Genomic DNA, 26371 nt, shown 5'->3' with positions numbered 1-26371 from the left:
ATTTAAAATTATGTCGTCGTAGAAAAAGTATTGTATGCAACGTTGTATAACTAGGTCAAAAAATGCTCGTGGCGTCTCTTATTGCGATGTTCGCCAAGGCTCACATCGCAACTCACGCCACTCGCATTTTTTGACCCTTCTTATACAACTGTTGCATAAAATACTATAGCACCATAAAATTACACATAATAAATGCACTTTCTGACTAATTATTTAATGAGTATCATAACACCTTAACCAGTATAAATGCAACATTCTGTTATCGTTAACAATACAATAATTTAATCAATAACTTTCATAAAAAATCCGAAAACTGAATATTTAATACTTTTTGCTATTCGTTTTTCTTTGATTATTATGTTTTATGTAAGTAAACTACAATCAGTCGGCCTATAAAGGCGTGCTTTATTATAAATAGAAATGCATTCAAATACGTACTTACTGCAGTTTTCGAAACTAAATCATAAGCTTAAAGAAATAAATCTGAATCTGCAGAAATCATTTGTGCTTCATTCGTTTCGTTTCAGTTACAAAATAATTCTAAATCAGCCCAAAAATAAAACTATTTTTACTAGTTTTAATAAGTAAGAATTACCATTATTGTATTCTTGTTGTTGGTTGATTGAGGGGAGGCCTGTGCCCAGCAGTGGGACGTATATAGGCTGTTTATGTTTATGTTATGTTACCATTCTTGTCTCTTGCTCTAAAATGGCATGTTAACAAAAATGTGCTTTAAAAACATAAAAGCAAAAGACCGGACCTGTCAAATCTTCAGGTTAGGTAAACGGACCCTGTGAAAAACGGGATAACGCTAGGAAGATGATGAGGGCAGATGACTCGGTTCACAACCACCGCACTAAAAATATACCTTTCAAATGCATTTCTATTCCAATACCTTGGACTTACAGCTTATCGACAGTTTGCTGGTGGAACATGGGCTTGGATGCAGAGAGCAGCTTCTCAGACACCACGTGGGCGATCCTGGCGCTACGTCGCCACACCAGCTCCCTGGTACGCTCGTGGTTACTGTCAACGCGAACCTGGACAAAATGCAATAAGTAAACTTATTGCTATGTAAATAGACTATAATATTTTTGGGGTAGTCAGAGGTAGGGGTATGAACTAAGTGCACAATGTGACAGGTGGGAGTCCTGTTCTGTAGCCCTTTGTTATGTTAATCTTAATTCACCTTTCTTTTCAGATCTCACGGTACAAATTGTTCTACCCGTACTAAACAGTAATAGTACTCCCAACGTACAGTCATAAGCAATATAATGTACCCACTTAAGGACTCTGTCGCACTAACTATTTGACATTTAGTGAGATTTACAGTTCAATTTGCCAAAAAAGTTATTGTGACATGGTACCAAACTGTATACATATTAATGCTCGTGACCGTACAACTCGTTGCAACAACTCGACGACGTACCAAAAGTCGTACCGCCCTGCGCGACCCGTGGTACAATCGCTTGGTAAATGGTACACCGTAGGGATTTTTTCTCCCGATGAGCCAATAGTCCGATGGTAAAACTAAATGGCCTATATATTTTACAAAGCACAAAAAAACAATGAGCAATCTGCATTTAATTTTCGGCAGCATGGAATCCAGTGACTATTAATTCAAATCCTTATAATATAATCCCGTGCTTTAACGTCTACGCAGTGATTCCCAAAGTTTTCTTAGCTACGACCCATTTAATACAAGTTTACAAACTCTGGACCCACCTCTAGGAAATTTTATCGTTACCGATACGTATAAAGAACTTTCCAAATAACAAACATACTCGCAGTTGGCTTGGTCGATTCGCTTGTCGTTCTACATACAGGGTCCAGTCTACATTGGCTTCCGATCCACCAGCGGGTCGCGACCTATAGTTTGGGAAACCCTGGTCTGACGTATCTGTGGGTGTTGTGCATGTGTGCCGGCATCCGACAAAAATAACAGCGAAGTGAGGGTAGTTTCACCCACAACGTATCATTGTAAGAGGGGTATTACATCTATCCACCAATCATTCGTCAATCATGACGAATGATTAATACTTTTTATTCAAACAAAAATCGACCTTTTTATACTGTACTGTGATCGTTATTTGTAGGGTCATATACTGTTTGTCAGAAGATTGACAAAATATTGACCACAAACTACCGACAGAATTAGTGCTCACAGAATTAGTTTAAAAAAATCGACCTTATTATTACTACTTACAACGATCATAATTTGAACGGCCTATATTTTGTTTGCCAAAAAACCTTGGTTAGTGGTCAATATTTTGACAAACAGTATATTATCATGACCCTACAAATAACGATCACGGTAAAGTAATAATAAGGTCGATTTTTCTTTAAATCGTAAGTTATGATTGACGAATGATTGAAAGATGTAATATTGCTCCAAGCACTCGAGCCTCCGCGAGCATAGAAAAGGAGTAGTAACTACCTCACGAGCACACTCGCTGCGACGCAGCTGAATCTTCGTCGTGATAAATAAGAGAAAAGAAGAGAGAAAAGAGAAGGTAATTATTTTTTTATTACATTTTCTTTCTTCATTGCACTTTGACGCGCTTGCAATAATTTTGTTCTAGATATTCGAAAAGAAAAATAAAACTATTGAAGACAGACAGCCAGTACGAGATATGAAGTTAGGTAAGTAAATCCGATTGCATATTTGTAGCTTCTATTTATATACATAGGATCCCGCTTGTTTCCCATAGGGGTAGGCAGTGACCACGGAACTGTACTTAAATTTGAATTCTTATAAGTCAAATGTTCCAAGTTCAAGTTTATCATTCTATATGTATTAAAGTCGTGTTTTGTTGAGCAATACCTATCTAGAAGGACGTACATTGACCAAATTGATGATGTCCTTAGAAAAAGTTTAGTACGATCTACTCTGAACCGGCGTGCGTGTATGAAACGATTGATGAATGTGGAGGAAGCAAGAGAAGTGTGTCAGGATCGACGCAAATGGAATTCCATAGTCTCTGCTTACCTCTTGGGAAATAGGCATGAGTTTATGTATGTTGTTGTTGAACAATAATTTGGAAGTGTCTCGATTTTAGTGATGAGACGTAAGTATATTTTTAATTCTCTTGTTAGAACCAGCTTACCTGTTTAGGCTGTAGAACCTTGATAGAATGTAAAGTGGCGACACCCTGGTTGTTTACACGCAGGCTGATCTTCCCAGTCATCTCAGCTGTAGTCGCTGTCGCCGATTTGATCTCCTTCTTAGCTCCACGACCGACCTGAAACATATAATAATATGATTGATCTTTTTCTTATCGTGTGGGTTAAGAGGTGGATTATCAACTTCATCAACCCTAGTGTCAAGGTTATTATTGAGCCGCTAAAGGCCCCTGACATGGCTCATGTAACGACTACTTACATACATCAGTAAGTAGTAACCGGGACCAACAGCTTAACCAGTCTTCCGAAGCACGGATCATGTATGATTGATGTAGATTTTACATGGGCACAAACTTTCCTGAGATGTGTATGTGTTGATTCAGAGATGTGTGTATTGTTTTGTATGAGGGTGTGTATTAGAGATAGTGTTCAGCTGTTCCAACTGACATGCTGGCCGGTAGGGCAAATCTACAATAAGTCATGTCAGAAAAAAAGAAGCAATCTGTTATGTAACACCAAAATAAAGAGAGTATTATAAGTCTGTTACTTTAATCTGTTATTTTCTATACAATGTCTAAAGAGTGTAGAATGAATAGTATTGTTTGGTCTTATTGACTACAATGGAACCAATTAATTGCAGTAACGGTGACCAACTAGAAACTAACTTTAACCACTTTCTACTCCTATCAGCTAATTTAAACTAGCGTTCCTGCTAACAAAGGACTAAGTATAGTAAAATTATCTCCAATCGAACTTTTAGAATCTTCAAAGTTACAGTAAATAGTCATTATTCTTAGACCCTATCTTCACATACCATCAGATGGTAAGTGAATCTATTTGTTAAAAAAATATGTCTTTACTAGCTATCTGCTCGCTAATGCGTCCGCGTGGTAGCTGCGAGGTGTGTGTGTGTGTGTGGGTGCGTGCGTGCGTGCGTGCGTGTGTGTGTTGTAAGTACGTACCTCTTTCTCCACTCTCAAAATCAAAGGTCCAACAGCAAAATTGCTCTTGATTGTAGTATGATCAGTCATAATGTTGACAGCGACATCACCAACCCTCCTCAAAGACGACAGCCCGTACAACGTTCCTTTAGCTCTGGGTTTGCTCTTCTCACTCGAAGTCTTCACCTTGTTCTTAGTAACCACAGGTTTCTTCGTCGTGGTTTTGGTTGGTGGTTTTGGCTTAGGCTTGGTGGTTTTTGTAGGTTTGGGCTTAGTCGGTGGCTTAGCCTTGCCGCTGTCAGCTTTCTCTTTCAACGCTCTAGATTGTGAAGCCTCGTTTTGGACCTGCTCTGCTGCAACAGGTTTCTCTTCTACTGGTTTGGTGTCTTCGATCTTGTTGATTTTGTCCGGGATCTCAGTGGATGCGGGCTGGTCTTTGAGTTGGTCCTTGGGTTTGTCAGAGCTGCCTCGAGCGGTGTTCTTCTTTTTAGTCGATGTTTTCCTGAGACAGTTTCGTAAGATTAGAAAAGAAGATTGCTACTCTACTACACAAAAAGCCCAAAAGAATAATCTTGAACGCTCTCGTCCTCATCGTATTTTCTTTTTTTTTATCCTGGTCATCATACATGACGGGCAATACAACGAGTATGTGCGTGATAGAGTACATAACGTGGCTGCCATACTTCGATGGGATGCGAGAAGGAGACAGCCTGAGTACTAAAGACAACTTGCAGATACGAAGTACAGTAATGAACCGTATAGCGACAATGGATCAGGTCATCATCCAATAAGGCTTCATGACATTATAAACGACACATCCCTATGTCGGTTTTTACGACATCCCCGGGAAGATTTATTTATTTATTTATTTATTTAATATTACACTACATTTGCAACATTACAGATATATATCCATTGCGTTACAAACAATATTCATATCACAAGAACTTAAAACTACTACAGATTAATATTTATATTATTATATCGTCACTGGAAAGGCAAAATTACGTAAGCGCCAAAATAGGTATTTTGGGTTTTTTATATATTCGGAATCAGCGTTTCATTCTGCGTCGATCTGTCTGGGTAGCATTGCGATACGAGCACTTTTTTGGCGCTTACGTAAATTTGAAAATAGTCGACTTTTTTCAATTCCAGTTTCTTAAACGACAAGATTTTGGTGTTTTTTTCGTGACTGGTGTATAAGTAATATTGTGGTCCTATATAATAACTACATATTAACTTTAAGTAAATTTGGCATTCTATAGTTTGAAAAGTATCATTTTATTAGTAATTTTGGACTACTGAAAATAAAAAATTGACTATGTATAAGTCATTTTTATTTACAGCTTTTAAAATAAGTAAGGCGTATAAGAAAAAAATGTCTTAGCATGTTTATGCAGTGAATGGCGAATAAGTAATTTTGACTTACAGTATTTAGAATAAGTAAGGCGTGTACGTAAATTTGCCTTCGCATTTTTATGCTGTTATTAAGCAAGTTTGTGGGCTAGCAGTAAGTTTCCCAGGAAGTTATTTTTTAACAATAGATCTAAAAGTAAAACTATTTTATTTAGAATTGATTTTATAATTTATTAGCGACCCGGCTTCGCTCGGATGCAATGCTGAGGAAAAATGAAATTATTTACGACATCACATTAAAATCCTCAAAAATAACAGTATTTATACACTATTTATTGGATGTTATTATACATACCTATAAACTTTCCTCTTGAATCACTCTATCTACTAAAGAAAATTGCATCAAAAATCCGTTGCGCAATTTTAAAGATTTAAGCGTACATAGGGATATAGGGACAGAAAAAGCGACTTTGTTATACTTTTTAAGTTCAGTCGTTTGCATATTTAGCGCCAATTTTGAATTGAGAACTCTAAATTCAAATTTGTTGGAATTTCGAATATCAAAACAATTGAAAGCATTAGGATTAATGCAATTGTTTAGTCACAGCGTTGGTTTGAATCTGTCAGATCATGTCCGAAAATGAATCTTACAAAGAAAAATTTTCTATAACTTTCGAAGAGGCCTACTGCGACTTCAGTGTTTCAAACAGTTAAAATCTCTATTCCACGATGAAGTGCCATGTCTGCGAGCCATCGAACGCTGGTATTTAGAATTCGAGCGTGGATATCCGCCTTCACTGAAGATAATATCGTTGCTGTGAGACAACTAATCCTCAAAAATCGTCATGTGACATACCGAGAATAGAGGCGTTATTAGGCATTTCAGGGACAACCATTTAAACGATATTGAATGAGGCACTTGGTGTGAGAAAACTAGTTTGCCGTTGCATCCCGCATTTTCTGACGATCATAAGGTAGCCCGCGTCAGATGGTGTAAGAAAACTCTTCAGAGGTTCAACCGAGGAGAGTCAAATCACGTGTACGACATCATCAGTGGTGACGAATCTTGGATTTATGCTATTATCCTGATTCCAAACAACAATCCACAGTTTGGGTCTTCCAAAACGAGTCAAAGCCGACTAAAGTTGTTCGCTCTCGAAGCACTTCAAAGAAGATGGTGGCTACCTTCGTGGAGAAAATCGGTCATGTTGCGACAATTGCACTTGAAGATCGTAGGACGGTTAATGCAGATTGGTATACCACAATTTGTTTACCACAAGTCATCGCCGAACTTCGAAAATCTAACCCAAAGCGACGCATGATGATGCGCAGGAGTGCAGGATGCTGCACCATGACAACGCAAGCTCACACACCGCTCGTCAAACGATTATTTATAGAATAGAATAGAATAGAATAGAATAGAATAGAAAAAGTTTATTATAAAAGGACGCCACACACAAAAAAAAGTCAACAACATCATATCAAATTTCCACTAAAACAATTACAAAAAAGCAAGACGGATGTTTGTCGAAATGACCATAAGGTGGTGGTGGACGTCCTGAGATAAAAGGGCCTCACTCAGCACAAGTCGCGGCGTGAACCACGACGCTGGTATTATGTGGACCCTGTTAGGTGACGCACGAACATCGTATTCCATAAACATGTGTTAATGGTGTGTATATTCAAATTCAATTCAAAAATATACATTATAATATATACCAAATTATTTTAATAGAATTAGAGTGTACATAGACAAATATTATCGCAAAGATGTATACGTATATTTGAAGCAGGAAAACGTAGAAATTCTTGACCATCCTCCATACAGTCCTGACCTAAGCTCCAATGATTTCTTTACATTTCCTAAAATTAAAAAAGAAACTCTTCGCGGTCAAAGGTTCCAGTGCGGTGAAGAAGCGGCCAACGCTTTCAAGTCAGCCATTTTGAACACTTCTACTTTGGAGTGGAATAAATGTTAAATAATACCTGGTTCGAGCGAATGGAAAAGTGTATTAAACTTCGTGGTAAATACTCTTAAAAACAATAAGGGGAATTATTGAGGAATTAAAAAGACTTGACCCTTCCAGAGACTTGACTCGACTTAGAGCCACGTATGCTTGTCCTAATTCAAACAATTTTGAGCCCAAATATACTACTGCATGGTCGACTGTGCTGCCCTGCATATGTTATGTTATGTTAGTGGGCTCTGTTTTCCGCATTTAGACTCTAAGGTGGCCCATTATGCGTGTAATTGTTGACTACGTAAGCCAACCTATCTCCTTCCAGAAGCTCAGAAGCCTCCTGGGGATTTCACAGGCTTCGCGGAGCGACCCCACCCAGCGATCCACTGTGCTGCCCTGCATATTATGGACGGTGGATGACAATGACAAAATTAAGGGCAACATCCTTCTTTCAGTCGTAATATCGTCCATCTTGGATTTGAAATTTTGACATAATGACAGTATTCTACTAGTGTAGTCCTATCTTTGATACCCATATTGAAGGTGTTGTGGAAAAATATGTAATCCCCCATTATGTACCGGCTGCCATCTTAGATTTATAATGTTATTGATTTTACTATATTGTATTGACATCGGAATTAAAGGTGCGTACCAAATTTCAGATCAATCTGACAACAGGAAGGTACTTAAATTGCAATATCTAATTTTGATACAAATATACCGTACGGGTTTAGCTAAATAAAACCGTTTAACCCTTTCACGGACAGAGACCATGGGTCATTGGTGGTTCATAATAGGTAGTATGGCACCTTGGAATCGGAACGTCCGTATACGTTCTGTCTTTGAAAGTGTTAAAAAGAAACTTTTACAAACAGATAACGGGTTGTACGCTATTATTTATATTTTATGAAACTTTATTTCTGGCACTTCAGTATTTTAATAGCCATTTTTATAAATCAATTGAAGTAATAAGTAGTTTAAAGAGGCATTAAGAATAATTATTTGTCTCTTACGTCTTTTTACCCATGTAAGATATTACAAAAACTTACTTTAAAGAATTTTTGGTGAACTGACATAATCAATCGATCACTTTGTAGGCAATTTTTACATAATGAGAGCAGATGTGTAAAAGTCGTTACAGTAACTTTTACTCCGCTAACATTACAGTATTATTATATTTAAAGAAATATTGTCGTTCTCGTATGCATTGTCGTAAGAGCTGTAAGTAATTTTGCTTCCAAATAATATTTTAACCAGATGGCGGTTAAGTAAATTTGCTTTACTGTAAACTGAAGTCATTTTTACGTAAGCGCCACTATATCCTAAAATAGCAATCCAACAGTTATAATATGTATTGCTGGACAAAGAAAATTAAAAAACAATGTAACCTTACTTTGACATCATCTAAATTGGATAATTGGGTAAAAAGTTATGATAAAAAAACGAAAAAATGAAACTTTAAACGGCTTTTTCTCGAAATGGCCTTTTGGCGCTTACGTAATTTTGCCTTTCCAGTGACGATATATTATTGGACAGTACTAACAGGCATCAAAGGTTCAAATACTTTTACACATTCACTCAACAAACATACAATCGCACTTCCAAACAAGTCGCAATGTGGTGCGGACGCAAGAACAGAGTTGAGGAGAGTACAGGCAAGATAAGTAGCTGAACGCGTTCTGTTTTCTATTCGTTCCCAGATTACCCAAATTATAAACTAGTTAACTTGATTAGAATGATAGTAGGACAGTGATGTACTACTAGAGCAAAAGATATGAGATATAATGTCTCTTTCACACTAACGGTGTACAGCTTAGTACGAAAAAGACGAGAGATATGTCGCACTTTTCGTGGTACGTTGAAAGGGGTATATAATATCTAATGATAATACATAGTGATCTTACCTCTTGTTAGACTTCGTCTTATTCTTCTTTGGCTTGGTACTCTTCTTGCTGGCATCAATAGGCTGCAACTTCACGCTGACAGGATCGTATGAGCGGCGTAGGACGTCGTTCATCTTCTCCAAGATATTGTCCACGAACCGGTTGTACTTGATGATGTAGACCGCTGGTACCGGAGGCTTCTTCGCTGGCTCCTCCAGAGCACCTATGTTTAATATCTTTATGTTATTAATGCACACTGTTAGATAGAAAAGAATCGATCAGCCTAATCTCGATTGATTCATCACTATGCTAGTGGACGTCACAACACTAGCTTCTGTACTTTGACAGATGTCATTATTATCGCGCATTGAGGCTATTGTAAAATGTTATCTTCATTGAAATATAATCTCTAATTGTAAGGCCACTTCAAAGCAATTCATCTAAAAAGCAGTATTGCGATTTGATATTTGCGCATATAAAAATAAGTGCGTAAAGTCAACAAATGTCAAATAGCAATATTGCTTTTTTAGGCGAATTGCTCCGATGTGGGGTTTTTACCTCTCTGATCTGTCTGTTACATAATTGTCTTTACGCCTGTATCTCTAGTGTGATTATCCTGGGAAGATAGACATGATGAACCGTGAGGCAACATGTTGTCAACCCATCTCTTAAATATGATATTTGACTGATTCAAAGATAAATTATAAAATGCTAATTTAGAAATAGCAACCAGTCTGAGAAGATCAAAAATCATTCTCATCTTACTTTTCGACTTATTGCCGAATTTTATTTATAAATTTAGTAACAATAAGTACGACATTTGACCACTTTCATTTTCGGCCAAGTAGTTAATGCCATCTGCGGCAAATCTACAATAAGTCACGTCAAAAAAAAACCACTTTCATTGACGACGTCACAGGACATTATTTGCATATAAACTCCGAAGAAAACTTTCGTTTTGACGTTTCGCAAAAAGTATCTCATATGACTAGGTTGTCAAGTAGCCTAAGTAGACATTGCGGTCAAAGACTAAACAATAATACTACGTATTATATAGAAGGGACACGTATGTTCTATTATTATAATATTTATTATCTTTAAACCTAGTCAAAATTAGTTTCGCTCATTTATTATGATGTAATAGTAGGTACGTTTAGTAAAATCAATGGAAGGGTTTCACTTCTAACATGCCACGGACAGGTCCGATTATGAATTTTTTTCTTTTGTAGGGGAAGGTTTTTATATTTTTATATCATAAATATTTCGATCAAAAAAAAATGAAAAAAAAATTCGGTTTTATTGACTCCACTACTTATTAGTATTATTCCTTTTTCTATGGTAGTAGTTAGCATCATAACAGTAAATTGCCGCATTTATTCAAGCGGTAAGAACACTGCGAGAATATAAATAATTATTTCACTCTATTTAAATATTTTCAATCAATGTTAATTTATTTTTCGCATTAGCTTCTAACAGCTAAAGTCGTGTATTTCAAAATCATTCGTTTTGCACAATTATCTTTAATTAACTGTCTCGAATCTAAGATTAACTAAGTATTAACAAAAAATCGTGATCGTAACTACGGAAGCTCGTGACTATTATTTTGTATAAGTACTGAAGGATGTCGGAAGATGGCTAGTTACTTTTAATAGATAATATAAAAACTATCGAATGTTCTTTCACAAGGTCTAATATATCTCTGTACCACATCATAATCGGTTTTGCCATTTTAACGTGAAAGAGTGAAGGAATGGATGAATTCTTTATTTGCTTTAAATGTGGTGCGAATTCAGATATCATAATATATGTTATTTAAGTAGTATTTAGAATAAATAACAGAGTTACTTTCGCATTTATAACATTAATAGGGCTCATTCCACCATCCCCCTTTTATTTTCGGACTTCCACACGTACGGCCGGGTTCCATTCCTATTTGGTGGATATCCCAACTATTCGCACAAAGCGCTTCGCATCGTCCTTCATTATGCGCACTGCTAGGGATTGAAATTCTCTGCCGTCTTCTATATTTCCGAATGCATATAACCCGGGTGCTTTTAAGGCTAAAGTGAACAGGCACCTTCTGGGCGAGCTCGCTCCATCTTAGGCCTCGTCAATGCCTTCGGGCAAGTCTGGGGCCAAGAACAATCCCATCAATAAACTCGTGATCGTAAGTAACTACGGAAGCTCGTAACCATTATTTTGTATACTGAAGGATGTCGGAAGATGGTTAGAGTTACTTTTAATAGATAATATAAAAACTATCTAATGTTCTTTCACAAGATCTAATATACCCATCAAAGGTAAAAAAGGATAAAAAAGGATAAAAACTCACGCCTATTTCTCACCGGAGTAAGCAGAGACTATGGAATTACATTTGCTTCGATCCTGACACACTTCTCTTGCTTCGTCCACAAAAAGCAACATAAATAATTAAGAAATCATATTAAAGTACAGCACTATGAAATTGGTTCCACTGCCGCGCTATGCGTCTTCTCAATGTTAAGGTTGATCGAGTCATTGACCATGTAATAGGACTGTCGATGTATAGGTTAACGACTTTCATTTACATCTGTTTGATTCACTATCGTTGGCTATGATGAAATGTACGGTGGCCTGCCTAACGAGAAAGCTATTTTTGAAACGACCGTGATATTCATGTCTTCCAAACCATGTTTTTTTTTTAGATTACAGCAATGGGTCGCTTAGAAATGCGACTGTTCTGCCAGTATCGAAGTGATCAGATAACAAACTGAAGAAAATTGACAGGTTGAATAAAAACCATGGTTTTTTAAACTAGGATCTGCATTTAAAAATTTGAAAATTAGAGCCGTCATTTACAATTCGTCACTTAATAGACAAGCAAATAGATGATAGTTTATGACGACTGGTTGCCATACAACCACAAAGTTGAAGTTGAAGATGATAGGTTTTTTCTAATTATTATTGGCTATTGAAGTAAACGTCAAATTGTGGTGAAGTGAGGATCCCCAAGTCTTTCACTTAACTTTCAGACAACACTAAAAAGATTGAGAAACGATGTACGCTATTGTATCATCAGAAGGAATCTTGTAACTGTTGGTTTGTATTTAAAAAGTGGTGTAATGATGATAAAAACAGCTTCTTTCCCCCATCAGGTGTCGCTACTGTTTAGTGTTCTTTTGACAGTTTCCCATATTATTTGAGTAAACAAACATAATTGTTTTGGTTATATTTTTACAAAGGGCTATAGCCCTTTGCGCGGCGTTCAACTGCAAAATCATAGTGTTAAACCATTTCCTAAAGATCGGAAAAGAAAACTTAGGTAAACTTCTTTTCAAAAGACTGCCCTTTTCCAACTGATGGTTTTTCTTTTTCGTAACTCATCCTGCAGACGGGATCCACGTTGCTTCATATTTTATAGCAATTTATCACGACTTTTAGCTGGACAGTATGGAGAACTGTCAAAATTTAAGAACACTCAACAGTGCTGCCGCCTACATTTGAGCTTCTAGTAGTTATCCTCGCTTTATCTACACAGCACAGCATGCCATTGTGTTATTACCTCTTATAGGCGCCTAGAAACACGTGCATTTATATTCAGTGATATGGATTAATAACCTAACTTAAGACGTGTAACGTAACTTGTATTAGGTTGGTTTTCCCTTCAGGTTGGAAAGTCAGCCAAGAAGTCGCTGCTGTAAAAAGAACTTGTCAAACCTTCACGTTAGGTAATCGGACCTTATGAAAACGGGATAATATTAGGGAGGCAATGGATTAATAAGAGACTTGATTAATTGTCAGGTTTTCTTTCCATCTCGAACCCACGATTTCACTGTCACTGTCTGCTTCCTAGTATCATAGCACAGGTTCATGTATCCACGTTAATATTGTGCAGCTATTTTTGTTTTTAACGAGATTTTTTGTTACATTATACCCATGCAACATTGCCTGTACGCTTTTATGTTAAAATGGCGTGTTTACATCCATTCACTAATTGAACTGAACTTGTTGAATTCATATTGTAAGGCTGTCCATTCTGGACTCTTTTTCGTACGAATTCGATTCGATTCGAATTCGATTCATGAACACGCAGAAACGATTCCGACCTTCCAAGCATTTTGCTTATACATTGCATGCGAGTTGGTTGTCATAAACCATTAGAGTTCGTACGTATATTATACATAAGTTGGGTTCGTCCGAAAACGCGTCGATTCAATTCAATTCTTGATGAATGGGAAAACGCGTCGATTGTGCGTCCTAAGCTATGAATGCATGGCCAATAAAATCTTTTATCGACTTTTTGAAACTCGAAGATTGAGGTCACAAAACTTCGGTAGAAACTTCATTGACAAACAATTTCTCTTTCAACAGATGCTATTCTCGTTAGTCGCATACGCAAATGTTTACTTCTCAAATGGCTTATTTACATAACATCACGCACTTATATCGTATGGCACATCATAATTATTCAATTGGTACATAATTCATGTGGCAAATACACCTAATTCTAATCACGATGTGCGAGCACGCGATCGCCTAACTGTATCGGACACCGCGGGCCCCCGTTGAATTCTAATGGCCGGTTACAATTAATACGACCACTCAACGGTGGATTTTCTATTTTCCACACGTAAAAGAAACTGCGTGCCGGGCAGCGCACATTCGAAGAAATCTAATTGCGGCATACATAGTGGACAGAAACAACCCAGTCCCAATTACTTAGATATGCGATCACTATCGGTAAACGGATGTTGGACATCTAAACGCTCGTAAATAACCTTCACCGTATCATCCCACGATTTGTTTTCATGTCATCGTTACGCAACGGCAGTTCGAAGATCCACATGAATATTCTATTATTGCACTAGAGCCATTTCACTGCGAAATTTTCGGACCTGTTATGTCCATAAAAATGTTTGGTATCCGTGAAAGGAAGCGGCGAGAGCCAGGTGTAGCGGTAGGCGTGCCGGCACCAAACAAGTTCCATTTGGGTCGAGTGACTCCTCGCTACTCTCCCAACATTTCACGACGGCAAACATTTAAAATTTCTCTTTTCGCATCTAATTATCTCGTTTTCACTGAGCCGGACACCGGACTCGCGCAAAATTCGCGGTGATTTTGTCTTTAGTGAGAGTAAATATTTGGTGCGATTTACTTTCTATCGTTGGTGTCGGAAGAGCGAGAAGCGTCAAGGTCGGTCCTGGTGGGGGGCGAGCAAGGTCAAAGAAAGTGTCAAGGCTGGAGAAGAAATCGTGCGGTGGGTTCATCGCACTGCCAGTTGGGAAAGTAAGCGGACGCCGCCGCGGCCGGCCGACCCCTTGACATACATCGCGACAAACTAGTTCCTCCTCAAGAGCCGCGCCTGCGCCGCCGCCTGCTCGCTCGCGGCACCACTCCCGGCGCACGAGTGGAATCTCGCTCCGAACCATACGCGGCCCGACACAGGATGTGGGGAAAGGGATCAGAATGGTTTGTGCGTTAGATTACATAGATAAATCGGTCAAAAAGCTAGTTATAATTATATCTACGGTTTAATCTCTACATAAACAATACTGTTACGTAACTGTACTATAGAAATATATGGGAATTTATAGATTATATGAATAATAAGTATAGTAAAACATTCATCTACAGACATATATATACGTACTTAATACTGACGGGTTAAGGATAAGAAGGATTTCATAAATACTTGATGTTGACTAGTACACTTTTATTGTTACAAGTAAAATTAAATTAATATCACTAGATAATGTCACTCAATTACCAGATAGAGGTGGGGCGAAGTTTGAGTCAACTAGAGTTCTGACCGATCTAACAGCTGTATTTCGACTTACAGACGACAAATTGCTAGATACGCACAAATCATCTTAAAGGTGAGACAATAAATTTCACACAACAATTTAGAACAACAGATTTATTTCAAATAAATTGCCACGAGACCGGTGTGACATGATCTAGACATTAATTTAACTTTAACTCTCTCGGTTCCATACTTACACTTTCACACATCAAACACACTCACTTAATAAATAAAAATAAATTAAATAAAATTAAATAAATAAATAGTCAATAAATAGTTAAGCTAAAGGAGGGGGGACCTCGGAGGTCTCTCAGGTGGACGGAGGGTAGCAGGCAGCTGGCTGGCGGGCCGGCCAGGGGCCGCCATCTCACTATCTGAACTTTTTGTGTTCAGGGACGGCTGCCGCGGCGGATGTCGCTTTGGTTTTCTTTATTTTGCCGATGTAGTTTGCTTTTTTGCCGGTCTTTTTCGCGTGCGCCACGCTCGCCTTCAGCTTTTTTGACTCACGTGAGTGCTTGGCGGAGATGTTCCTGCCGAGCGCGTCGGTGATGTCGTCGTCATCGTCGTCGTCCTCCTCCTCGTCGTCCTCGTCCTCCTCGTCGTCGTCCTCCTCGGGGTCGAGCGCATCTGTGATGTCGTCATCCTCATCCTCGTCGTCCTCGGCCTCAGCGGGCGCCGCCGCCTCCTGGCTGGCCACCGCCGCGGTCTCCACTTCAGCGCTCGCGGGCTCTTTCTGTCCGGCTTCGGGCTCTTCTCCGTCAACAGCGGCTTCGCCTTCAGCCGCTTCGGCAACTTCTTCGGAAGCAGCGGCCACTTGTTCCTCAGAGGCGGCAGCGGCGGCGGGCGCGGCCGGAGCAGCGGCAGCGGCAACAGTGTCAGCGGGCGCGACCACAGGTTGCACGGCTGATGGCCCGTCATCATCGTCATCATCATCTCCTCCTGAACAAAAAAATATCATTCTAATACTCGCTTATTCTCCGACAAGCTATAGACTTCTCTGCTTTTGAAACTGTTCTTACCTCCAAGGATGTCATCCAAGAACCTCTCCAGGTAGTCGTCATCGTCGTCATCACCTTCTTCCTCATCATCGTCGTCGTCATCGTCGTCATCGTCATCATCATCTGCAAAAACCCCTATAATTTAACTTCTTTATCTACAATTGCCGTCATCTTACACAATGGTGTAACCTGCTAATAAGTGACGGTTATTTTACTGGTTGGATTTATGCTCGCGACCTACTTTTGTGGAGATGGATCTGAGTAAACTGGTTTTGAATATGGAAGTTATTAGCACGATTATCGAGTAAACGCAAATAAACCGTACGACAAACAGTTAATCAGAGTTGCTGGCCGTGCGTGACGGAGCCGCCGGCGCCGGTAGAAAGCAGGGGAGCGTCAATTTCTCTGATTGAGTCTTTCTGTTTGAATTAATTAGCGATTGAGAGCGCTGTCACGCTGGCCGCCTCACATTCCGCCCGCGTCCTGATTCTTAGGAATTTTTATCGATGAAACGTAACACTTTCGTCGGCCAACACGAGTTAAGTTTCTTTAATATCTTTAATTATGGCGCACTACACTTAGATTCTGTTTCAGGTATAGAAAGTTTTTCAATCTCAAACTATCTCAAACTTTTTTTTGACAAACACGATAAGTACTTTAAGTTCCTAAGACCTAATTCCAACTTAAATGGACTGTAATATGACATAAAACGTTCTTATTATCTTCATTGATCTATTGATCCGTAGCAATAAATGTAATACCAGAGTTATTACATCTTATTTATGATGCAAATCGATGAGAAAAATGTCGTAAATCATCGACGCGGAATGTGGATCATCATCCATTGCCTTATGCGATGTAATTACCCTGGTCCTTGCAACGCAATAGACTCTTTACATATTGAGTTAGCTGATAGACGTTAGACGCAAAATAGCAAACATATTGATAGGCGAAGATCCCACGACACATAGGTGTTAAATCTACCGTTAGAGTCGATCATCCGAACGGTAAAACACATCAATAGGTTACTATCCCCAGTTGTAACTAGAACTGCACATCAAAGTAGGACTTATACATTCATAACATAATTCAGTTGTGTGTACTTTCCAAGGTAGGTTAACGTTCTATCACTCAACTGTTGATATGATTTGGATAATGTGAATCGAGATAATTCTTAGACTTTGACGACCCCCGAATCGTGACGTCTGCTAGAAATCTTTGTATGATTACAAATGTTTTTTTCTCGTACCTGTGAGAGGGTCTCCAAGGTCTACGTCGTCATCATCATCATCATCGTCGTCGTCGTCGTCGTCGTCATCGTCGTCAGCAGCAGCCGGGGCTGCCGCGGCCGGCGCCTGCTGCCTACCCTCCGAGACCTCCTTGACCTCGGTCTCCTCAGGTCGCGCGATGGGACCCCCGCATGCCGACAACACTAAGCAGCACAGCGCCGCTAACAAGAATAACGACCTCATCTCGTATCTGAAACAAACAGAGGCCTTTAGTACCACCGCCACAACACCGCGATCGCGACAGTGCCAATCCCGATCCAACACTAGTTATCACGTGGCCACTGTTGCTATCACGACATCACAACACTATCACGAACACTAGAGCACGTGCACTGGTATCCTTGACACTTCACCTTTAGTTGAACTAGTCACTGAGTCCGTGTGGCTCCAGCGGAAGAGGTTCCGCTCGCGTCCTTCGTTGCCGGTCGTTAGGGACGCTATGCCGGGCCTGGCGAGCGGAAACGGTATAGCGGCGGCGTCTTCACCGCGCTCTCTTTTATAGAGTTACGTCACACACGCAGGGAAGGAAAGTAGTGATGGCAGTCGCCGCTGGCACAGATCACCGACGCGCAGAAGCGACTCGCGCGCGCTTCCTAAATAAATCAAGATTCCTTCTTTTCCAATATAGGATCTACAGAGAATATAACATTATAAATATTTTATTGCACGCACACCCACAGGAAAGCAAAGATACAAAAACAGACAAGTATAAAATTCTAGTTTAGTTCTATCTAGTAATCTACAACCTTCTTATTATGGCTGAGAAGAAGAAAGAGAAGACACACTTTAACAACACAGTTTCTTTTTACTCCTGGACTCAATATTAATTCGACGGCTGATCCCAAGTTTATGAAAATGAGACGAAGAGGTGGAGGTGGTGATGATGTGAAGAGAGAGATATTCAACATTTATTACCAACAACAACATAAATCAACACAATAACACAGCATAAACGCAACATAAATCGTTATCAACCTAGTAGAGTGTATCCTCTAACTCTTTAATAATAGATAAAATAAAAAATGGAGATAAATATCGTCCGGTTTTATTTATTCTTAATCTATGACAGTCGAAGAGGGGTTGGTTAGGTTCGATTGATTAATTTATTCTACATATTTACCGTCGCGGCATATGCCGTCGGAGAAATGTATGGCCAGCGGTAGTAAGCCTGAATCTTTAAACATTTTGAGCATTAGTATGTGAGCACTAGCCCCATACTTTCACTAGAGGTTATGTATGTAAATTTGCCCAAAGCAAGCGATAACGTGACGTAAAACGAAGACAGTCGATAATGAAATTGCGTTATTATTATAAGTGAAGGAACGCGAGCGAACCGCTGTCACTTTCTTTAAGTTATCCTAAATATGTATCTTAGATAGATAGATAGATAAAATACTTTATTGACCACAATCGACATAAAATACAGAGATAAGGACAACATATACAGAAAAGGACAACAGGCGCCTTTATTGCTCATGCAGCAATTTCTTCCAGGCAACCTTTGGGTACAGGAAAGAAATTACAAATATAATAGTAGTAGAGGGTTAGTGCATTTTAACATAATAAATAATTACCCTTAGCCTTGCAGCTATATAAAGTTTTTATCATATTTCATCAACTAGCGTTATCCCGTTTTTCACAGTCTGCTTACCTAACCGGAGCGTTTGACAGTCCGGAATTTTACAAAAATGACTGCCTGTCTGGCTTTCCAATTTAAAAGGAAAACCAAGTTATGGTTAGGTTAGGTTAATCGTTTATGATCCAAACATCAATTCGAAAATCATTGGTTTAGCCCTGTGTTGGGAACAAACCTGCGACCTCACCTGGGCTACCGCGACTCCTAAAGTAAAACCTCTTAGATTTCATCATATTTATTAACATGTTTTTGGTTTTTCATAAACGCAGATGACACTATTTAATTCACAAGAATCGTTTCAAAACACCTCGTTTAAAATGTACCCAGCTTCCAAATACTGCAATATGATAAGGAAAACCCCATTGATTGCTGTTTATATTCATTATTCATATTTATTTGTATTTATAATTTTGAAGTAAGTAAACATTTTATTTAATTTTATTTAATAAACGTAGTAAGTATTGTATTTTATTGAATAAATGTGCTTTACGTTACATACATAGTTTAGATTAGATGATTATTAAGTGATTTACCTAATATTTTTCGTGGTCCTGTGCGTACTCCGGCCAGTCCTTCCGGACAGTGCTTTACCTAAATGTAATTTAAAGCATTTCTAATTAATAAATACTTACATAGTAACTTTATTCAATCATAGAACCAAATCAATACTATGTTTCTTTTTATTATTATTTATGCTAACAAACTTATACAAAAACACATAAACAAAAAAGTGTAAGGACCTACGTTTCAAGACTTTTTTTATTGGTTTAATTTGAAGTAAGTATTATTCGCTCATCAATATTTCTATTACCTTTTTTCTATTTCGCAAGGTGTTATGGCTGAGGAGAAGAAATGACAAGACACTGCAACAGCAACACATCTTTTAAATCAATGTATATATACATTACAAGTTATTTAATAACTAGAAAAACACATTTAATACCAGGCATTTTTATTAAGCATTAATCTTATAATAAGCTTTTTTACATAAAGTAAGCTTCACATGAGCTTTAAATTCGACGATATATAAAATATCAAAACCTCTTTTGATCCGTTGTCCCTGTTTTGCATATAGGTACACATAATATACTTAACTACTTACCTACAACGTAATAACGTATATAATACCTTTGCATAATGCCTTTAGAGGGCAATCTAGTAATATAAGTATCCCACCGTGTATTCGACTTTATAAGTTCGAATTCATATTTGGATCATATACAGTGTTAGTGACATCGTAACGAATACTGAGAGGGATGATTCAGACCACGATTCTGAGTTAATATCAAGTGGAATTTTCGTCGCAAAATTCATGACTTCCCTCTTACAATGGGAACATTCCCACTTGAGAAACATTCCTTGGAACGACACATCACTGTACGAGTCATCAATAATATTACTCTTTGAGGAATTGTCTCAATGTGGTCTTTTTAGACCTTCTGAGAAAAGCAGCTTTATATGAGTCTATTGAAATTCTACTTCTCAGATTCTTATAAAAATATATTTGTTCCGAGACGTCTCATCCAAACCAATTACTGACTGTTATTAACGGCCTCCGTGGTCTAGTGGTTGAGCGTTGGGCTCACGATCCGGAGGTCCCGGGTTCGAATCAAGGTGGGGACAAATCACAAATCACTCTGTGATCCCTAGTATGGTTAGGACATTACAGGCTGATCACCTGATTGTCCGAAAGTAAGAAGACCCGTGCTTCGGCAGGCACGTTAAGCCGATGGTCCCGGTTACTACTTACTGATGTATGTACGTAGTCGTTACATGAGCCATGTCAGGGGCCGTTGGCGACTAAATAGAGGTACTGACACTAGGGTTGATGGGGTTGGTAATCCACCTCACAACCCACACGATAGAAGAATAAGCGGCAATTGGCAATAGGTTCGCCCTCTATGACATGGGGGTTAAACGTAGCTGGTGAGAAGTGGGTGTATATACCCACCTCACCCAATCCCATCGAGAATACAGGCGTGATATCTATGTTGTTGTTATGTTTTTTTCTTATATTCTATGTTGTTTATTAAAAACATCATAGAAGGGAAGCTACAATGAAAGAGAGGAAGGGAAAGACCAAGAAGAACTTACATGGAACAGATTAAAGAGAAGGCGAACGTCGTGTCTTATAAGGAGGTGAAGGAATTGGTCTTTGATAGACAAGAATGGTGAATGCTACACTGAAAAGAGCGTGGCTCTTAAATTAGTAATGATTATGTTCTTCTTCTTCTTTTCGAGCCGATGGCTTTCAGACTCCCAGTATTTGGCTACGTTATATGTGTTATTATGTAAGTACCTATACCGCCTTCAAAATACAGTAGGTATTCCCAAGTTTATCCTCTCTGTATTTCCAAAGTTATTACTGCTACAAAACACCCAACTCTTGCACATAACTCTTACGACAAATTTCCCTTTTCCCCTTGTAAATATACTGGTGTGTAACCACAATACGATCTGTCACGCATGTTTACATGTTAACAAGCGCAAGCGCAATGCCGGTAGACATAGTTGGAAGTTTTTCAGCGAAAAATGCTTGTTTTCTTTATTCTTTAGTATTTAACAAACACACAAACAGCCTATATATGTCCCACTACTGGATACTAGTGGATACTCCCCTGAACAACCGAAGGGAGTATGGAAAATACTCTTTTATAAATAAATATTTTTTTTATGGTAATCGGATGAGCAGCCTGGAATGTCCTAACCAAATTAAGGATCAAGTGATTTTTGTGATATGTCCTCACTGGGATTCGAACGCGGGACCCTCGAATCGTGAACCCAACGCTTAACCACTGAACCACCGAGGCCGTTAGCTAGTTACTTAGGGGCGATGAGCAAGTGTCCAACCCAAGAAAGGTCTAAACCTGTTTTTGGTATTGTAAGTGTCCACAAATATTTGTATGCGGCCTGTGAATGGGCCTCGAGGACTTTCTCTCGACCGACTCTAACACTCACACCGGCGCACGCGCACGCTCACACATACACACGCATCCATGCTTATGTTGCTGCTAGTTCGACAAATAATGCCTTGTAAGATATCAGTTTCAATTTTTTTAAATACTATTATGTAATAAATTGTATGTAGAGAGTTAAATTAATGTTATTATTTTTAAAATTGGAATGTTTATCGAAAAACAACCAACTAAAAAGACCAAGAACGAAAAAGAGCTTACATGGAACGAATATAGAAGTCAAAGAATTGGCCTTTGATAGACAAGAATGGAGAATGCTCCACCTACAAGAGCGTGGCTCTTAAATAAATGGTGATTATTATATCGGAATAAGTTACAAGTACTGCTTACGAGCAAGAGTAAAAGTATTACCAATTGATTAGTAACAATCTTTTCGGTGAATTCTTCCTTGCTTGAATAATAATTGCTGAATCAGATGAAGAGCAACTCGTATTTTACCAAAGTGAAAATTCGTGTTTTCTTGCGAATATCCCTTTATGTTATAGACGCGCATCACCGTACATCACCGTATTTGCCGCATATGGTATTAACTACTTGGCCGGACAAATGGGGAGCGCCGATGGCTTTCTAACGGTTCAAAATTGAAGACATAACAGGCCTGCCCAGTTGGGCGTAAAAGACGTCGTGTGAGGGAATTATATTAAAAAAAATAATGGGCTTATATAACTATAAGCTCTCAATGAGAGAAATATTCGAGCACGCCAGCTGGGTTGGTATCGAGTCCACATTTATGAGTATACAAGTAGGTACAATACGTATATACAAGTGCGGTATAAAAGCACCTAATCTCCAGTCATTTCTCCAAAGGCCTCACAGCGCAGCCTACATCAACACTAGCGCACTGTCAACAGAAACGCGCCCAAATCGCGGCACTTGTCTTAAGGTCAATGTATTCGCAACTCGGCACAGATCCACTGAATATTTGTGCTAGACCTCCTTAGACTCAAGGTGGACTTTCTCGCTACCACCCAAAGTCGAAACTTAATCGCCCGTTCTGAGTAAAAGCGAACCTCTGTAGTCCCGTGGTTGAGCGTTAGGCTAACGATCCAGAGATTCCGAGTTCAATTCCCGGTGGGGACATATCACAAAAATCACTTTATGATTTTGAGTTTGGTTCACTCAGCGGGCTTAAAGTAAAATGTTAAGCCGTCGGTCCTGGCAACTAATTTACCTAAGTGAGTATGTAGTCATTACATGAGCCGCGTCAGGGACCTATGGCAGCTCTATCGCAACCCTGACACCAGGGTTGAGAAGGTCGGTAATGACGTCACAACCCACACGACAGAAGAAGTAAAAGCGAAACGTCTGAAAGTATAGTCATTGCATAACTTTTGGAAATGCCCGTAAGCTTTTGAATTGGTTGTGACAAATTACAACTGTCTTGCGCGCTCACTGCTTAAAAGGAAAGGACTAAAAAAGCTCAAAATGTTGTCAGCTAATTATGTAAAACAGCAGGTATTGAAAAAGAAAGTAACACCGTTTAGAGTTTTGGTTAATGATTGAGAATTTGTGGAAAGAATTGAAACTCGATCAATTAATCGATTTAAATCGCATTGATTGACTGAGGCGTTTTCATTTTGTTTGCGCGATGTTTTTGCTGATAAAAAAGGGATTTATACAATACAATACAAATATACTTTATTGCACATAACATACAATACAAGTTTTACACACATGGACGAAAGATACAGTACACTCAACACCTTGCTTACCACACCACTACCACCTTTTTCGCAACTTGCTTGGCTTGGATTTACCTTATTTTTTGGACGTGACTTATTCTAACATAGTCAGGGGAACATCCATTGCAAGATGAACTAAGTACCCACGTCTCACTGTGCTTTCCATACAATGCTCGTGTATCAATAAATTCCAGAGAGCTTATCTGTAGATCCCATAGCTGTAACATATAGCGTTGTATGAGTTTTATACATTGTTTGGATCTCACAGACTATATCTACGACTGATAAATATAAAGCATGATAGCGTCAATCGGACGCATATAAAAAGTAACAGTAGTAACAAATGATCATAACTATTCATGTAAATCACGAGTAGATAGAAATGTAAACAAAAAACCATTCACGGTTACATTCGACACGCTAGATGCGTGTGTTTATCATAATCTTTGTGTCTATTTTATTTCAAATCAAATCAAATATACTTTATATACTTACTACTTACTTACTTCTTGTTACTTACTTACTTCTTTTTCTTTTACTTTTATTTATTTTTCTTTTTTTAATTTTAAAAATCATCATCACTGATTTAAATGCCACGCTCTTGTCGGTGTAACATTATCCATGCTACTTTTTAGCGAAAAATAGCGCAGTGGTTTCCCTCTTGCCTTCCGCCCCGCTGTACTCTATCTGACGCGAGTGGGTTGGCGCCCAGTTTAGTCTATTTCAAAGCCGTACTAGGACTCCTGTACTCCGCAATCCAACCTACTATACACCATCGTACCACATCATCTCTCTAACATTATCCCGTTTTTCACATGGTCTTCTTACCTAACCTGAAGATTTGACAGGTCCGATTTTTTTACAGAAGCGACTGCCTGTCTGACCTTCCAACCCGCGAAAGGAAAACCAGCCCAATACAGGTTAGGTCACATACCTCCGAAAATGCATTTATCGGGTATGTGGGTTTCCTCACGATGTTTTCCTTCACCGCTACCATCCACCACCGCCATCGGACCTAGTGAGCGAATGACATAGCGACGGCGCGAAATGTTAGTGTATGCATGTGGGTCATAATTCCGGTGCACAGTTCTGTCAATCACACGCAGTTATAACTGTTACAGACTGTTTGTCATGTAACCCATGTCAACAGTCAATTCTCAGGTAACACTACCTACTTATTATAAGACACCTGTGTTAATAAATTATCACTGTTTATTTGCTTTTCTTCCATATTCTTTCTACATACATACGTGTATTTACAAACGAAACACATGACTTACATTGTGGCAAATCAACAAAACAACAAACACATAATGTCAATATAACATCATCATCATCAGCCCATTAACGTCCCCACTGCTGGGGCACGGGCCTTCCCTATGGATGGATAGGGAGAACGGGCCTTAAACCATCACGCGGGCCCAGTGCGGATTGATGGTTATTAACGACTGCTAATGCAGCCGGGACCAACGGCTTAACGTGCCTTCCGAAGCACGGAGGAGCTCGAGATGAATTTTTTTTTTGTGGTCACCCATCATATGACTGGCCTTTTGCGAAAGTTGCTTAACTTCAACAATCGCAGACCGAGCGCGTTTACCGCTGCGCCACCGAGCTCCTCAAATAACATAATCACACTTAATTAAAACTTAACATGCATAATATCTATCTCAGCGAAGTTTGATGGTAGGGCTGGCAGAGAAAGACCTAGAAGAAGATACATTGACCAAATTGGAGATGTCCTTAGAAAAGGTTTTTAGTACGATCTACTCTGAACCGGCGTGCGTGTATGAAACAATTGATGAATGTGGAGGAAGCAAAAGAAGTATGTCAGAATCGAAGCAAATGGATTTATATAGAGTCTGTTTACCCCGGTGTGAAATAGGCGTGGGTTTATATATGTGTATGTAATCTCTATCCAAGGACTTCATATCCAAAATTACTATAAGTTGTGTCTTCTGATTACTTGTCGTTCTGCCCACCCCGTAAGTGATTACGGGCGTAAGTTTCACTATAATTATAAGCAGGAAATTGGTATTAATTAGACCGTTTGTCCCACTGGTCTTTTTAGTAAGTATACCGATATAAATGGGTGAGGCTGTCCTTGTGCTGGTTGCGTGGAGGCGCGCGCGCAGGCGGAAGTGAGAACCAAAAGAAAGTACCACCAACCGGTCGATAGTGGGTTATTGGTAGGGCTGCCATGACGATAGACTTGTAGAGCAGATGCGGGGCTACTCCCCAACGATAAAGCATTTAACATTGTGCTCGGCCATAGATTAAAGAATAATTTCAAATATTTAATAACACTTAGACACGATGAATTTATTAAAAACATCATACAAGGGAAGATAGAAGGAAAGAGAGGAAGGAGAAGATCAAGAAGAGCTCACATCGAACAAATTAAAGATAAGGCGAATGTGTGTCTTATGAAGAAGTCAAAGAATTGGCTGAATATAGAACGGTAACTCTCGGTAACGTGACCTAACCTGTATTGGGTTGGGTTTTAACCTTCGCGGGCTGGAAGGAGCCAGGCAGTCGCTTCTTTAAAAGCGGGACCTGTCAAATCTGAAAAACGTGACAACGATGATAGAATTGACTTAACTTAATTTCTATCGGACGCCGAAATAGATGTACAGTCATGAGCAAATAATGTACCCACTTTAGGACTCTGTCGCACTAATACATTTGACATTTAGTGAGACTTACAGTGCAATTTGTCAAATTAATTCACGTGACATGGTACCAAAA

General features: G+C 39.0%; 2 protein-coding genes across 3 annotated transcripts in view; one reads left to right on the top strand and one right to left on the bottom strand.

Moving 5' to 3' along the window:
• LOC126368881 (sodium-independent sulfate anion transporter-like) overlaps positions 1-1256 on the top strand; it is a 52888-nt gene extending 51632 nt beyond the window's left edge. Inside the window, exons 15-16 of the transcript XR_007566640.1 lie at positions 909-1058; positions 1202-1256. The gene's annotated coding sequence lies outside the window, so the exon portion shown is untranslated. The remainder of the gene's footprint in view (positions 1-908; positions 1059-1201) is intronic.
• On the bottom strand, positions 382-17787 carry LOC126368889 (nucleolin-like). Of its 2 annotated transcripts, XM_050013100.1 has the most exons (8): positions 17687-17787; positions 17294-17523; positions 16066-16167; positions 15554-15985; positions 9286-9487; positions 4086-4566; positions 3108-3242; positions 382-1040 (listed from the first exon to the last, which is right to left on the bottom strand). In XM_050013100.1, the coding sequence occupies exons 2-8, from the start codon at positions 17514-17516 to the stop codon at positions 903-905; spliced, it is 1713 nt and encodes a 570-aa protein (XP_049869057.1). In that variant the 5' UTR covers positions 17517-17523; positions 17687-17787; the 3' UTR covers positions 382-902. The 2 variants fall into 2 exon arrangements, with proteins under 2 accessions (XP_049869057.1, XP_049869058.1); XM_050013101.1 differs by lacking the exon at positions 16066-16167 and having other exon boundaries at positions 15554-15979.
• Between the last annotated feature and the right edge of the window lie 8584 nt (positions 17788-26371).

The sequence above is a fragment of the Pectinophora gossypiella genome, chromosome 8 (genome assembly GCF_024362695.1).
Source record: "Pectinophora gossypiella chromosome 8, ilPecGoss1.1, whole genome shotgun sequence".
NCBI classification, from domain to species: Eukaryota; Metazoa; Arthropoda; class Insecta; order Lepidoptera; family Gelechiidae; genus Pectinophora; species Pectinophora gossypiella.
Note: the sequence above shows the minus strand (reverse complement) of the source record. Positions and strands in the feature narration are given on the sequence as shown.